At 32.6% G+C, this 12,866-nt stretch overlaps 1 protein-coding gene across 3 annotated transcripts in view; it reads left to right on the top strand.

The window, feature by feature from the left end:
- The window catches only part of TNPO1 (transportin 1), a 110,854-nt gene extending 100,022 nt beyond the window's left edge, over positions 1–10,832 (top strand). For all 3 annotated transcript variants that reach the window (XM_051992381.1, XM_051992388.1, XM_051992398.1), the window contains 3 exons: positions 460–534; positions 1,532–1,674; positions 5,032–10,832. In XM_051992381.1, coding sequence (XP_051848341.1) covers positions 460–534; positions 1,532–1,639 — 183 coding nt within the window. In that variant the 3' untranslated portion in view covers positions 1,640–1,674; positions 5,032–10,832. The remainder of the gene's footprint in view (positions 1–459; positions 535–1,531; positions 1,675–5,031) is intronic.
- Positions 10,833–12,866: the final 2,034 nt, after the last annotated feature.

Below are 12,866 nucleotides of genomic sequence, written 5' to 3'. Positions count from 1 at the left end.
TTATTAGTAGGCCTTAATTGAAGGCAGCAAATTTCTTTTTCTTTCTTTTTTCTTTGTATTTCTAGTACATTGTATGTATTGGACATTTATTAGACATCTTGTAAGGAGAATCTTTATATAAAAATGTTATGTAACCAAAAACTTAGAAACCCAGGAAATATTTAAATTAATGTCAGTCCTGTACAATGTACCACAGTGATTTTTAAAATATCTAGATGGAATAATATCAGGGCGGGATGGGTGGTAGTATTGAGGGAGAGTAGTAGGGCACAATCAATTATAACAATGTGAAAAGTGGGAGAAGTGTAGGACACAAAGTTAGATTTTAATACTTTTGGCCTGTTTATTTACTTTTTATTGTAAAGTTGATTTAAATTAGGGTTTTTTTAAATGTCATGTTGATATTAAGTAGAAATATAATTTGGGGTCCTGATAATATTTCATCATTTCACATTCTAGGATTTTATATTTTTTTGTGATGCTGTTGCGTCGTGGATTAGTCCAAAAGATGATCTCAGAGACATGTTCTGTAAGGTAACTATAGCTTTGTTTTAAAAGTTTTATTTCTTTAATACTTCCTAGCTATGTGACCCTGGGCAAGTTACTTAACCCTAATTGCCTCAGCAAAAAAAAAAAAAAAGCTTTAACCTTAAGATCCTAGCATTTGGTTTCAGGTTATTTATGCCCTTTGCCTTGAAATTTGTTTTCCTATTAAAAATATTATGATATTCCTATTTCCGTTTTCTTTTATTGTGGAAAAATATTTGTTTAGTACAAAAGAAATTTAAGTTGTGACATTAATTATATTTTATGTATGTATTGCTCTATCAGCAGGCGACACATTTAAGTTGAATCTTTAATAATAACACTAAAGTTCTTTCATCCATTCTGTTCAATCTAGAACATATTTTGTAAGATAGCAAGTTTATGTAGAAATTTTATACAGTATTTAAATAACAAATTTTTTTTAGACTCATGTGGTTAGTGGTTCTGAATTCTTTTTTCTAGCCAAAAATTTCTTTGGTTTTGAATAATTAAGAAGTAAAATGCTATACAACCACTAAATATAGTAAAATTATTGAAATCTAGTTGTGGTCAATTGTGTGTTTTTTCTTAATGTGAAAAAGCTGTATTTTTAGAAAAGTATCTTATTGGAAGCTTTGTCCAAGTAAATTCACCTGTACCACTTAAACAGATGTGTTAGAACAGCTTTAAGGGTAGGGGTCATAATCTCCACTCCTGGTGAAGTGCTATCTAGCATGCCAATAAAGGGCATCTTTTTAATATAATTTCCAAAATTGGTTTTATTAATAAGAACCCCAAAATATGTATATTTATCATAAAAGAATATACCAAAATTCCTTAAATTGTTAAAATTCACTCCCCAAAACGAAGAAATGGTAATGAAATCAAGCAGTGCCACAAGTTCAAAAAAAGTTAGAAAATGTATTCTTTAATTGGGGTCAGGAGGATTCAATAGTGTTGGCTTTTAGAAACTAACAAATTAAAATGTGCTTTCTCTTGCCCACAGATCCTTCATGGATTTAAAAATCAAGTTGGGGATGAAAATTGGAGACGTTTCTCTGACCAGTTTCCTCTTCCATTAAAAGAGCGTCTTGCAGCTTACTATGGAGTTTAATCTCATGCACTTAGGCTGCAGTCCCATGATTAGGGGTAAGTTCCTAAAAGATTAGGGGTAAGTTCCTCTTCCTAAAAAGACTGTTTTGTGAAATACAAATAAGGAATGTTACTTGTACAAATTTGAGTATAGTATTTCACAAGTTTTTAATTTATGAAAGACATAAATTATACTTAGTTTTCAGGAGAATAAATATTTTACCAAATTAATATAAGTGTAGGAAAATCTCCAGCAGTTACTTAAATGGCATGGGTGCAGTTGAAGTATAGTGTCCTCCTCACAAGCTTAAAAGAATAAATTTGGACCTCTTCCTTTTTCCTTTGATTAGCTAGTTCTTCTGGTCACATGGCCTTTGCAAAAGGTAGGGAAGCAGTCTGTCCTAGTGAGAGGCCAGTGACTGAAGGCAGAGGACTTACCACCTGATCATCTTTCTAGGTCTCAGGTCCTTCCTCTGTAAAACAAGGGTTTTAGACAAGAGAATATGCCAAAGGGCAGTTGGAGGGCCGAGCACCAGATCTGACTTCAGGAAGGTTGAGTTCAAATATGGCTTCAGACTTACTGGCAATGCAATCTTGGCAATCTCTGCATCAGGATCTACCTCCCATATGGTGGTTGTGAGAATCAGTGAGATATTTGTAAAATGCTTAGTACTCTACCTGGGATATTATAGTTAGGTGCCTAATAAATACTTGTTTCCTTCATAAGTCATTTCTCAGCTCTGTGATCCACCAGACTTAATTATTTATTTTTTAATTTTAAATCTCTAGTGGATAAATAATTACATTGAAATGAGTGATACTCTTAAGTTTCTGTTTGTTTATTGGCTCCTAAGGCTCTTTGCTTGAATTTCCCACAACTATCCATGTCATAGCTTCTTTGACCTGAAGCTAGAAGTGAGTAAATTCCCGAGGCTCTAATCCTGATGCCAAGAATTGGATGTGTGCGTAAAATTACTTTTCCAGTTCTGGATAAGAATGAATCCACCGTAATTATTACTCCCAATCTAGCATCTGTTTATCTGAAATACATGCATGATGCTTATGTAAAAAATAAATTTACATTTTTTTCACAGGGCAATTAGGAACATGTAACTTATAATTTAATATCTATAGGTCTAGAATTAGCTGAGAGGTCATAGACTTGGGAAGGGGAGGGGGATGTAAGCATAAACTCCTAGTATGTTCTATGCAAAGTTTATTTTTTCTCTCTCTCTTTCTCACACACACACACACTCTCTCTCTCTCTCTCTCTCTCTATCTGACGCTTTCTCTCTCTCTCTCTCTCTCTCTCTATCTGACGCTTTCTCTCTCTCTTACTCTCTCGCTCTCCAGTCATCATAACAACCTGGTGATAATATTAATGCTATTGTGTTCTCCATTTTATAGTTGAGGAAATTGAGGTAAAAAGTTTAAATATTTGATCACACTCTAGGAAGCTTCAGAGCCAACCTCATGGGAAAATTTTACTATATGATTGAATTGTCTTCAGTTTTGAAATGACTTGTTATGTCTTCATCTAGATATTTAGGTGAGATATTGGCTATCACTGGTGCTCTTGAGCAGTAATTGTCAAAAAAAGGGATGAGAAAAGCCTAATTACTGTCTCGATCTCCTTGAGATCTCAGAATAAAGCATTGGGGAAAGTGTTGAAATATGGAAGCAGGAAGGCACAGATGTGAGAGTGTGTTGGGTTTTCTTTAACTAATGGCATGGGATGATATCAGTTAATAGGGGTAGTTTATTGACTTCCCAACACTCAAGTATTAGAATGTGGACATCTAGGCTTTCAGCACCTATTAAAATAGCAGAGAAGGCCTAAGTATCATCTGTTCTGTTCTGCCAGCAATTCTAAATTAAGCATAATGATATACTGTGTTCAGACTTCAGTCAACAAACATTTATTAAGAGCTTGCCTATGTTTGCTGTTAAGTATCCTGCTAAGTTCTGGGGATACAAATAGAAACATTAAGACAATCCCTGTCCTCAAGAAGATTAAATTCTTTTGGAAGAAATAAATATACAAGTTCAGAATGAATGCAAAGTTGTTAAAATAATGTACTGAGATTAGCTGTGCCACTGTTAATTGTTTTTTAAAGGGTTGAAAAGTTTTTTTCCCCCCACTTATCCAATAGTGGGATGTGTGTATGTGCTTGTATACATACACTTGGGCAGTATGTGTGTGTTATATGTATGAAATATATATGTATGTGCATGTATTATATTTGTATATATTTTTAAATGAATAGCTGCATATGCCTTTATATAGTAAGTTTAATTAAATGAAATGGATTATGTCTATTCTTAAGAGATCACTATATTATGTGCATTTGAGTGATGTTGTTAAAAATGATCACTTTACCAGTTAGTTTATAGTTGTCAGTGTATTTTCCTGTCTGTGATCTCATTGGAATTTCATTACGTTCTCTGAAGTAGTCAGGACTGGAATCAAAATTTTTCCCTTACTACTATTTTAAATTTTTATGGTATAGATTCTAATTGTGAGATCCTGCCCTTTTTATTTCTTAGAATATGTAAAAATATTTTCCATAGTTTTTTCTTATTGAATCCTACAGAGCTTAATATAATGTATTAAAAAACAAGCATTATTAAAGGTGTAAATACAGAAGGTTGGGAATAGAATATTAAGGATATTGAGAAAAGATAAATTTAAGGTTTGCCTTGTTTAGTATCATGCCCAAGTGCTAGATGAGAACATTGATTTCCATCAAAGTTAAGAAATAAGATAACCAAATCTGCTAGGGGGAAAAGAGAAGTGGTGGAGACAGTAGTATTTACTCTAAAGCAGGGATGGGTAACTTTATTTCAATATAATTGGTTTCCTTTGTAGTAAAACATTCTGAGAAGGGGCTCCATAGGTTTTATCGAATTTCCAAATGGATTATAACTTTTAAAAATGGTTTATTTTAAACTCTTACCTAGAAGAAGTGATGTTTTAGCTTAGTTTTAACCAAGAATGGGTGACTACTGTATTTGAGAGTCACCGTATATAAAATAGTGCGTTCATTAACTTCAGGATTTGTTATAAAATACATTTAATATTGCGCCTCCTTTGACCAGTTCTCCCCCAATTGATCATTACATCTTATTCAAAAACTAAATAGAAAGGCAAAAGAAAGCAACATTATTAATTTGTTTAAATATGGGGGGAGAGGTCATGCTCAATTTTTAATTTACAAATGAGATCTGGCTACTTGATTAACTTTTTAAGTATTTGAATGAAATTCAGTGTGTGTGTGTGTGAATTCTTTTAAAGAATCTTGTTTACTTGTAATGGAGCTAGACATAGGGGATTTTAAAAAGGTAAAAGAAGTTATGATTTTTATACCAGTGTACATACCTATTTAGTAAAAGAAAATTTCTCTTTTTTTACAGGTCCTTCAGTCTTGGGAGACTATGAGGGAGCCTCTGCACCCAGGGAAAATGTTACCCTTTACAGGGGGGAAGGGTAAACCAGTAGGGAATACAGTACAATCCCAACCCTACTGGGAGGGGCGGGAGGGAGGTGTTGCCGTCACTGTATTAAGTCGATGTTGGGAAACGTTTTAACATCTGGAGCCTTTGTGGGTGGAAATCTGTCTCCTATTACAACTCCGCACTGGATGTGAAGAAGCAAAAAAAAGAGAAATCTATTCACAAAACAGCACATTCTGAAATATTATGGGGAATTGTACCAAAACAAGAACCATATAATTGAACCATAGGGATAAGAAAGAGAGGAAAAATTCTTTAGCGCACAATAAAGGAAACCTAAGAATGGGGGTTACAAACAGTAAAGAGGCTTTTTTTTATTTTTTTAATTTAATATAAGGGTTTTCTACATAATTTTCCCAGTTGATGGGATTTCTAGTTATTTGCATGTTAATGAAGAACTACACAAATGAAGTTAGTACAGTTAAAATGGAGCTTGCTACCCATAGTAGAAGCAGGTTCCTTTGAGTTAAAATTTAGGTACCCCAAAAGAAGTTGGAAATAAAAAAAAGACAAAACAAAATGAAGCGCCCTGTGAAATGCCAAATGAGTCGCTCCTTTCACCTTTTGGGGGATGGGGGTGGGAGAAATGGGGGAGGGGCATATCAAACTAAAGATTGACATCTTAATTTTACATTTTAAAACATTAATGTAGTGAATATAATTTGACGGTTGTACTTCATTAGATTTAATTTTTAGACCAAGGCATTATTATTAATGTGCAGTTTAAGGTTCAGGCATGCATTCTGGCTCATAGTGATTGAAAGTAATTTAAATTAGTGGGAAAGTAGCATGCTTGCATCACTTAGAGTGAGATTGGTATTCATTTACCTATGTTGCGCCAGTTTGTGTTGCAGTTTACCAATTCAATATAGCCCTGCATTGAAAATTCCTTTAAGATTCTGTGGATTTTATTTTTATTAAGACTATAGATATAAAGTACTGTAGTTTACAGTTAGGCCTTGAAATATCTTTTTAGGATCTGTTAGGAATAAGATTGATATTGTATTGTGTGTAACCTGCACAATGTGGAAAGCTGATATACCTGTGCAAAACCCTTGCCTCTGTGCTGTCAGTGTGATGTGCTTTCTGCATGGTTATATACTACTAGTGATTTTATCAAAACTTCTAAAACTAAGTTTCATGGTAAAAGATCTGTAAAGGCTGCATAAATGTTAGTTGGCACGTCAAGACAATTGTAGAAGTTGATGACATGATTGCTATATTTCAGTGTTTATTCCCACTCAACATATACCTTCTAAGCTTTCTTTTTTGTTCAAAGCATGATCTTAAAGAGATGTTTAAGTTATGGATGTAATGCAGGGTCCCTGCACTGTATGGCGCATGTTGGTGGCCCTCTGTGCCCTAAGTACATGCACAAGGGGCGAGTTAAAAGCGACAGAGTGAAAGATGGTTTGGATCCTCTTCATTTCATTTGTTTAGCTTTTCTGTTGTTTTCTCTACTTACATGTATTCCTGTGAATAAATCCTTGTTAAGTTAACCCTTTACTTTTCCTTCCATGTGTATTTTCTTATATACTGTGAATGTGAAAAATCTAACTGGTACACTTGATCTTGTGTCCACATGAAAGTGCAAGTCTTTATTAATTTAGATTGCCTGAACAGTGTATCCCATGATGATGAAGGAAAATGGAGAGATTTCTTTTAACTCTGCTGGTCAGAGATGAAGCCACACCTTTCCATTTTTCAAATGCTGCATAATTAATCTGCAACAAAAACGTTAAGCCATAACAGCCTTTTTGTATTTTTAGTTTCTCACTTTTGCATTGCAGAATGAATACTGGATAACAGTTTTTATAAGAAATTGCTCCTCTTTGCATGGTTCTATTCTTTAAGGGTATTGAATGATACAGCCATTGCACTGAAGTTTTGAGCTGTGTGTGTGAATTTATAAATGCTGTTTCAAAATAGTTTCAAGTGCATGATAGCATGCAGCAAATTTTTTACACATTCCTTTCCCCTTCCTCTACCCACTTCACCTTGGCTTTGCAAATTTCAGTAAATGATGTGCTTTTGGAGTCTGTGGTGCACAAACTCAATGAAGTAAATTCAGTAATGCCACATAGAGCACCTTATTTCTTTTAATTATAAAATCATAAAGGCACATCACTTTTTTTTTTTTTTTTTTTGCTTTCAAATTCCATCGCTTCATTCAAAGCTCTTAAATTTTGCTTCCTAGTTAATCTCTCAACTTTCTAAATTGGGTCACTATTTTATTAAATGATAACCTAAGTGCTACAAATTACTTTTAAAAGTTTGGTAAGGGAAACACCTTAGATACAGACTTAATTATTTTTATAAGATAGGTATTGGTTAAGCATTTCAGATAGAAATGACAAATTCACTCCAAACATAGAAACTAAAACTGGTCTTTTATATATCTCTACAGATATACACATGTATGTATCTGTAGAGATAGATATGTATGTAATTCAGTGTTATTTGGACCTGTATTTCATTGTGACAATTATGTGTTGATTAAAACCAACACTGTCACTTGTTAGATTAGACCATAGATTCACTTGTACAAGTGTTTACCATATTTATAGGGATATTTAGAATTGTGCCCATTAAGGGCTATCAATTTGGCCTCAGAAGTAAGAAAAGAATATTTTTTAAAAAAGCTAAAATAGGACTAGCCATCATTTGAGACATTCTCTTGAGGAGGTCCTTTTACTACTATATATAATTAAACCATATTTCTAATACGTAGTATAACAGAGATTTGCAGAAGCCATTTAAGTTTTAGTTTGAAGTAAGATCCATTCTGATTCAGCATTAATAGTTGTGATTCAAATTATTGCATCATGGGATATATAGCATCTTCTTGTGGTGTAGTCTTGACAGTTTTTGAATGTTGACTGAATGTTCATGGAATTGTGAGTTTGTCTTTGTTACATTCCAGTGTTTCTGCCTCTTGGCATGCTAAAAGCACGGCTTACTTCATCTGCTCCTTACACACTGAATAAAGTGCTGTTAGTGTGCTCAACTACAGAAATAGCCGCTGCTAGGTGATGTAGATTTTCTACTTGAATATTTTTATGTTGTAGGAACCTCAGGAGGTCAGTGTTTACTGTTTTTATATATGCCTTCTTTTTCCTGTTTGAGCTTCCCTCTTTGAAGGATTCTAACAGTGAACAAAAGCTGCTGATCAACCTAAGTTGGTAACAGAAAGTGTATTTAATATAATTTAAATGCATCTTTTGGCAGTTCCAAGTAAAAATTAAAATAGTACATGAACTTAATGCCACAGGTTTTCATTTATGTATTCAGGAAAATAGTCTGCTTTTCATATTGTCTAATCTCTAATGACTTCATACTGTGTAAAAATCATTTTGTACATTTTCTAGTTGGTTATTTTCAAAATAATCAATGTGTAAATAATAATACTTTTAAGAGCCAGTTCTGATGCTTTAGATTATTGCTACTTGATTTTGATGGATATGTTAAGACATCATTTAAGAGTGGAAACTAAAAAGCTTAGTTAAGCCATTGCATCTTTAAAAGAAAAAATCAAGTAGCATTCATTTTGTAATTAACATTGATAGACACTGTGATTTTTTTTTGTTAAAGACTCTTACTTTTTGCATTGTTCTGAAGTAAATTGCATATACTGTAAAATAGAATCAAATGTATATTTTAAAATTTCAACTGGCTTTCCTTAATTGAAACTCTTTGCATACTCAGTAACGAAATATTCAGATACCAGTTTTATCTCAGGTGAATAAATTCTTGTACCCTTTTTTTGGTTGGGGGGCACATGCTTGTTAAACTCATTATACATGTTTTTTATGTATTTCATAGAGGAACTTCTATTTAGCCCAATTTTCCTACCCAGTTATTAGCACCTGGGGTTGTGTAAAACCTTTATAGGGAAACTATCTGCAGGTTTACCTCGAAGTGGGAGGATTTGGCTCCCCCATCTCTTATCACCCCTTTCCCCCACCTACACATTCAAGAATAGGTAAATGGAAGATTTTTTTCCCTTAAAGTTGTTCAGAAAACATCATTGCAAGCTGCATAGCTGAAATGGGATAATTGGGCTGATAAAATCTAAACTAGTATGGGGGAAAAAATTGGTTTCATATAAGTAATCTTATTCATATTGAATGTATTAACATAACGGTGCAAAAGCATTCTTCCCAAAGGAAGAATGTATCATGCATAATTTCAACTTAAGTCCTTTAAATAAAATGCTTTAGATACAGCACTGCATATTAAGTTTATTGCTAATAAAATACTAGGAACAACTAAAATGAACATTATCAACTGCTCGTTAGTACCTTTATTGAAATGTAGGCAGTGAAATTTTTAAGAACCTTACAAGGTTTACAGAGTATCTACTAAGGACTTGGGGTAGTTAAAATCTCCAGAGAGTTACAGATAACTACTAAGAATGCCACCTAGTATTGTTTGGTTGGACACCAATTTAGTTTGCATACAGATATTCATTACATATTGTATTAAATATTGAGACATCTTTGATGCCACTTAAGAAAATGATAACCATTACAGAAGGGTAGTTTTATTCACCTGTATGCTTTCTAATATGGTGGGGGAGGGGGGGGTTGCTTTTGTTTCTTTGTATTATATAGGCTTTTCCCCAATTGATATTTATATGTGCTAATTCTTAATCTCTAGGTATAATTGTTAGAATAATTGATTTTACAATAATCAGATTGTTATATTCATTGTGGTTTGCATCCCCCAAAGTTATTGTGAATTTTTTTTTAAATGAGATAATTAGCAAAATATATGCATGTGAAGGAATTTAGAAAACTTTTCAACATGCTTTTTTCTTTTTTAAAAAATCTAGCCAAATCTGTTTGCCAAGCACTGTATGAGTCAGGCAAAGCAGTTTACCTTTTTTTTGTTGTTGTTGACTTACAGTAAAATCCCATTATGCCATATGTAGGTATTCTATAGTTTCAGATATTAACTCAGATCATATCCCAAGAAAGAACACGATACAGCAAAAGTGATTACACAGCTTTTAAAGTTAGGTGTCAGTATTGGCCCCCCTCATACCAGCATTATAAAGGGGTATCACTGTACTTTCACCATACTTTTTGTTTTCTTTACTAGTGAAAATATTACCAAACTAAGGATGTAGATAATTTTATGAAAGCAGCATAAGAAAGTACTGTGTAATTAGGTTTACTTGGCACTACTTAAATTTAAATAGATTGTCACTTGCAAGGATAAGTAAGTTTAAATATTGTAAATTAATTAATATTAAAAGTTCTTCAATTTAATACTTTGTTAACATTGGGTGCAATAATTTAGTAGTTTAGCATTAGTGAAAACAACTGGATCTTTCTGCTGACAACTTAGGTTGTATGAGTTATGCTTAAAAGCTTTAAATCTAATGTTTCTTGTATCTGCCACACAATGTTAGAATGTTACCTTCAAACATCCTCCTGCAACTTCTCAAGCTGTACTAAATTGATATACCTTGAAGTCTGACTCTGTGCTAACAGAACTTCATTTTAAATAGAATATGGTTTTAATTTTTGATAAGCTGCTGAATTTTAAAGAAAGTTTTTTGGGGCCACCAAATATTTTGGATCATGCAGAGAATATATATTGTACTGTAGTAATTTTGTATTTACATTTGTATGATGTGACATAATAGATGTGAATGTTAATCACTGCTTGACTGTTAATAAAGTTGTTTAAATATAGATGTTGCACTCTGATTTTTAATGGAAGTTGTGAGAGTCCCCCTTTTCATTTTATGTTTATAAATTATATTATGGCTATACTGCAATGGGGCACTTGTTCAGTCTAATTCATTTTGAAAGTTGCTATTTTCTACATTATCTGTAATTTGACCAAAAGAAACTTCTTCCTAATGTTTTAATTTGTGTTACCAAGATGTGAACTGATTGAACATTGTATCCAGGCTTTTTTTCCCGTTTAGTTTTGAGGTAAGGGAAACCAGCAAAGTAGCTTTTTTAATCTTCATGTAGACAAAACTATTATCTAAGGATAAAGAAATGGGTGCATATGTGTGTTTTTAAAATTGAGGTATTACTATTATTTTAGCCATTTAAAATTATGGTAAAAATAAATCTCACATAGCACTAATTTTGAAGGCTGCTTATCTTGCATAAAGGAAATGGTAGTGAACTGAAGGACAAGTCATCTGTATTATGAAAAATGGACATCGAGTTAACAGAATTATGGCTTCATATCACTGTAAACCACTTATTTTCAGGAAGGTGGTTGTTTTATTAAAGGCATATTCCCTCAGTATGATTTGTACATAAATACTATAAGAAATTATTGAAATTTGGTTATTACATTTTAAAATCTGGCTTTAGGATAAAAACTAATCCTTGAAAGTAACTTTTTTAAAGAAAATGTTTTTAGTTTGCCATTGTAAACTAATGTTATAATGTTAGATTCATGTTGATGTTAGATCCATATTTATGCTTATATGGTACATTTGTAGAATAGCTAGACCCGAAGCTAAAATGTTCATTTGGCAGTAGTCTTTAGGTTGAGTTGTCTGGGGATAATTTAAAGTTGATTTTAAAAAAAGAGTTGATCATCGATTCCCTTTATAAACAAAGTAATCTTATCAATGTAGGTACTGCAAATATAAACTTGAAATTTCTGTTGGTAATCAGGGAAATTGGTTTCACAAATGAGTAAATTATGAATATGTTTTTTAGAATTTCTTTTTGAAATTATGAATTTTAAATTGCACAATAGGTTTTTCACTCAATTAGCTATTTTTAAATTGTCTACTCAAGCTTTAAATATTGACAAAATTGGCTATTTTAATGATTTGTTTTTAATCAAATGAACAAGGCATGTGTCGGTTTAATTTTGTAATGAATGAATGTTACTTAATTTAAGAGTTTCATTTTACTTGAGAGGCTTAGTTTAAATGGATGTTTGTGTACTAAGTTTGGTTATCTGACTTTTAAAAGGCACTTTGCATGTGGGTAAGAGGAGAAGCTAGAAATGTGGAGTGTACCTGTTTATATGATTATTCTAGTGTACTTTTCAGTCATCATTAAGTTCTACTTACTAAATTGGTAGTATACTACATACACTTATAGTTCTTAATTTGTGTTATACCCTAGTACTAAAAGTATCAAAACTGAATGTAATGTATTGGTCAACCTGCCATCTGGGGGAAGGGATGGGGGGGAAGGAGGGGAAAAGTTGGAACAAAAAGTTTTGCAATTGTCAATGCTGAAAAATTACCCATGCATATATCTTGTAAATACAAAGCTATAATAAAAATAAAAAGCCAGGGTTCAAGGAGAAAAAAAAAAAAAACCAATGTAAATAACATTACTCTCTTTGGGGGAGAGGCAGAGCAAACAAACTACTAAAAATGAATGAGATCACATGCTGTTTCTATAAATCTGTTAGAAAATGATAAGAGTAACTTATGTTACATAAACCTCCAATTCATTGTATCTGCTGCCCACCTATGATTTCCTAAGCAAATCTAATGTGTTTATTTTTCTTTAGGATTTGAGTTTAAATAATCATAAACTTTTTTCCATAGTCTTCACCCAAAAGAAACCTGACATTTCTAGCTCTGCTTTGCAACATTTAGGCATCTCTATTTACTTTAAATCATCCCCTGCTCCCCAATATTAAATCTTTTTAGTTAGAATGTGAATAATTATAAAATCAAAATTCAATTTTTGAAATTACATTTAGGTTAGCTTTTGATTCCAAAGGTTCCATAA

Source organism: Antechinus flavipes, chromosome 1, assembly GCF_016432865.1.
Source record: "Antechinus flavipes isolate AdamAnt ecotype Samford, QLD, Australia chromosome 1, AdamAnt_v2, whole genome shotgun sequence".
NCBI lineage: Eukaryota > Metazoa > Chordata > Mammalia > Dasyuromorphia > Dasyuridae > Antechinus > Antechinus flavipes.
This window is presented reverse-complemented; position numbering and strand designations above follow the sequence as displayed.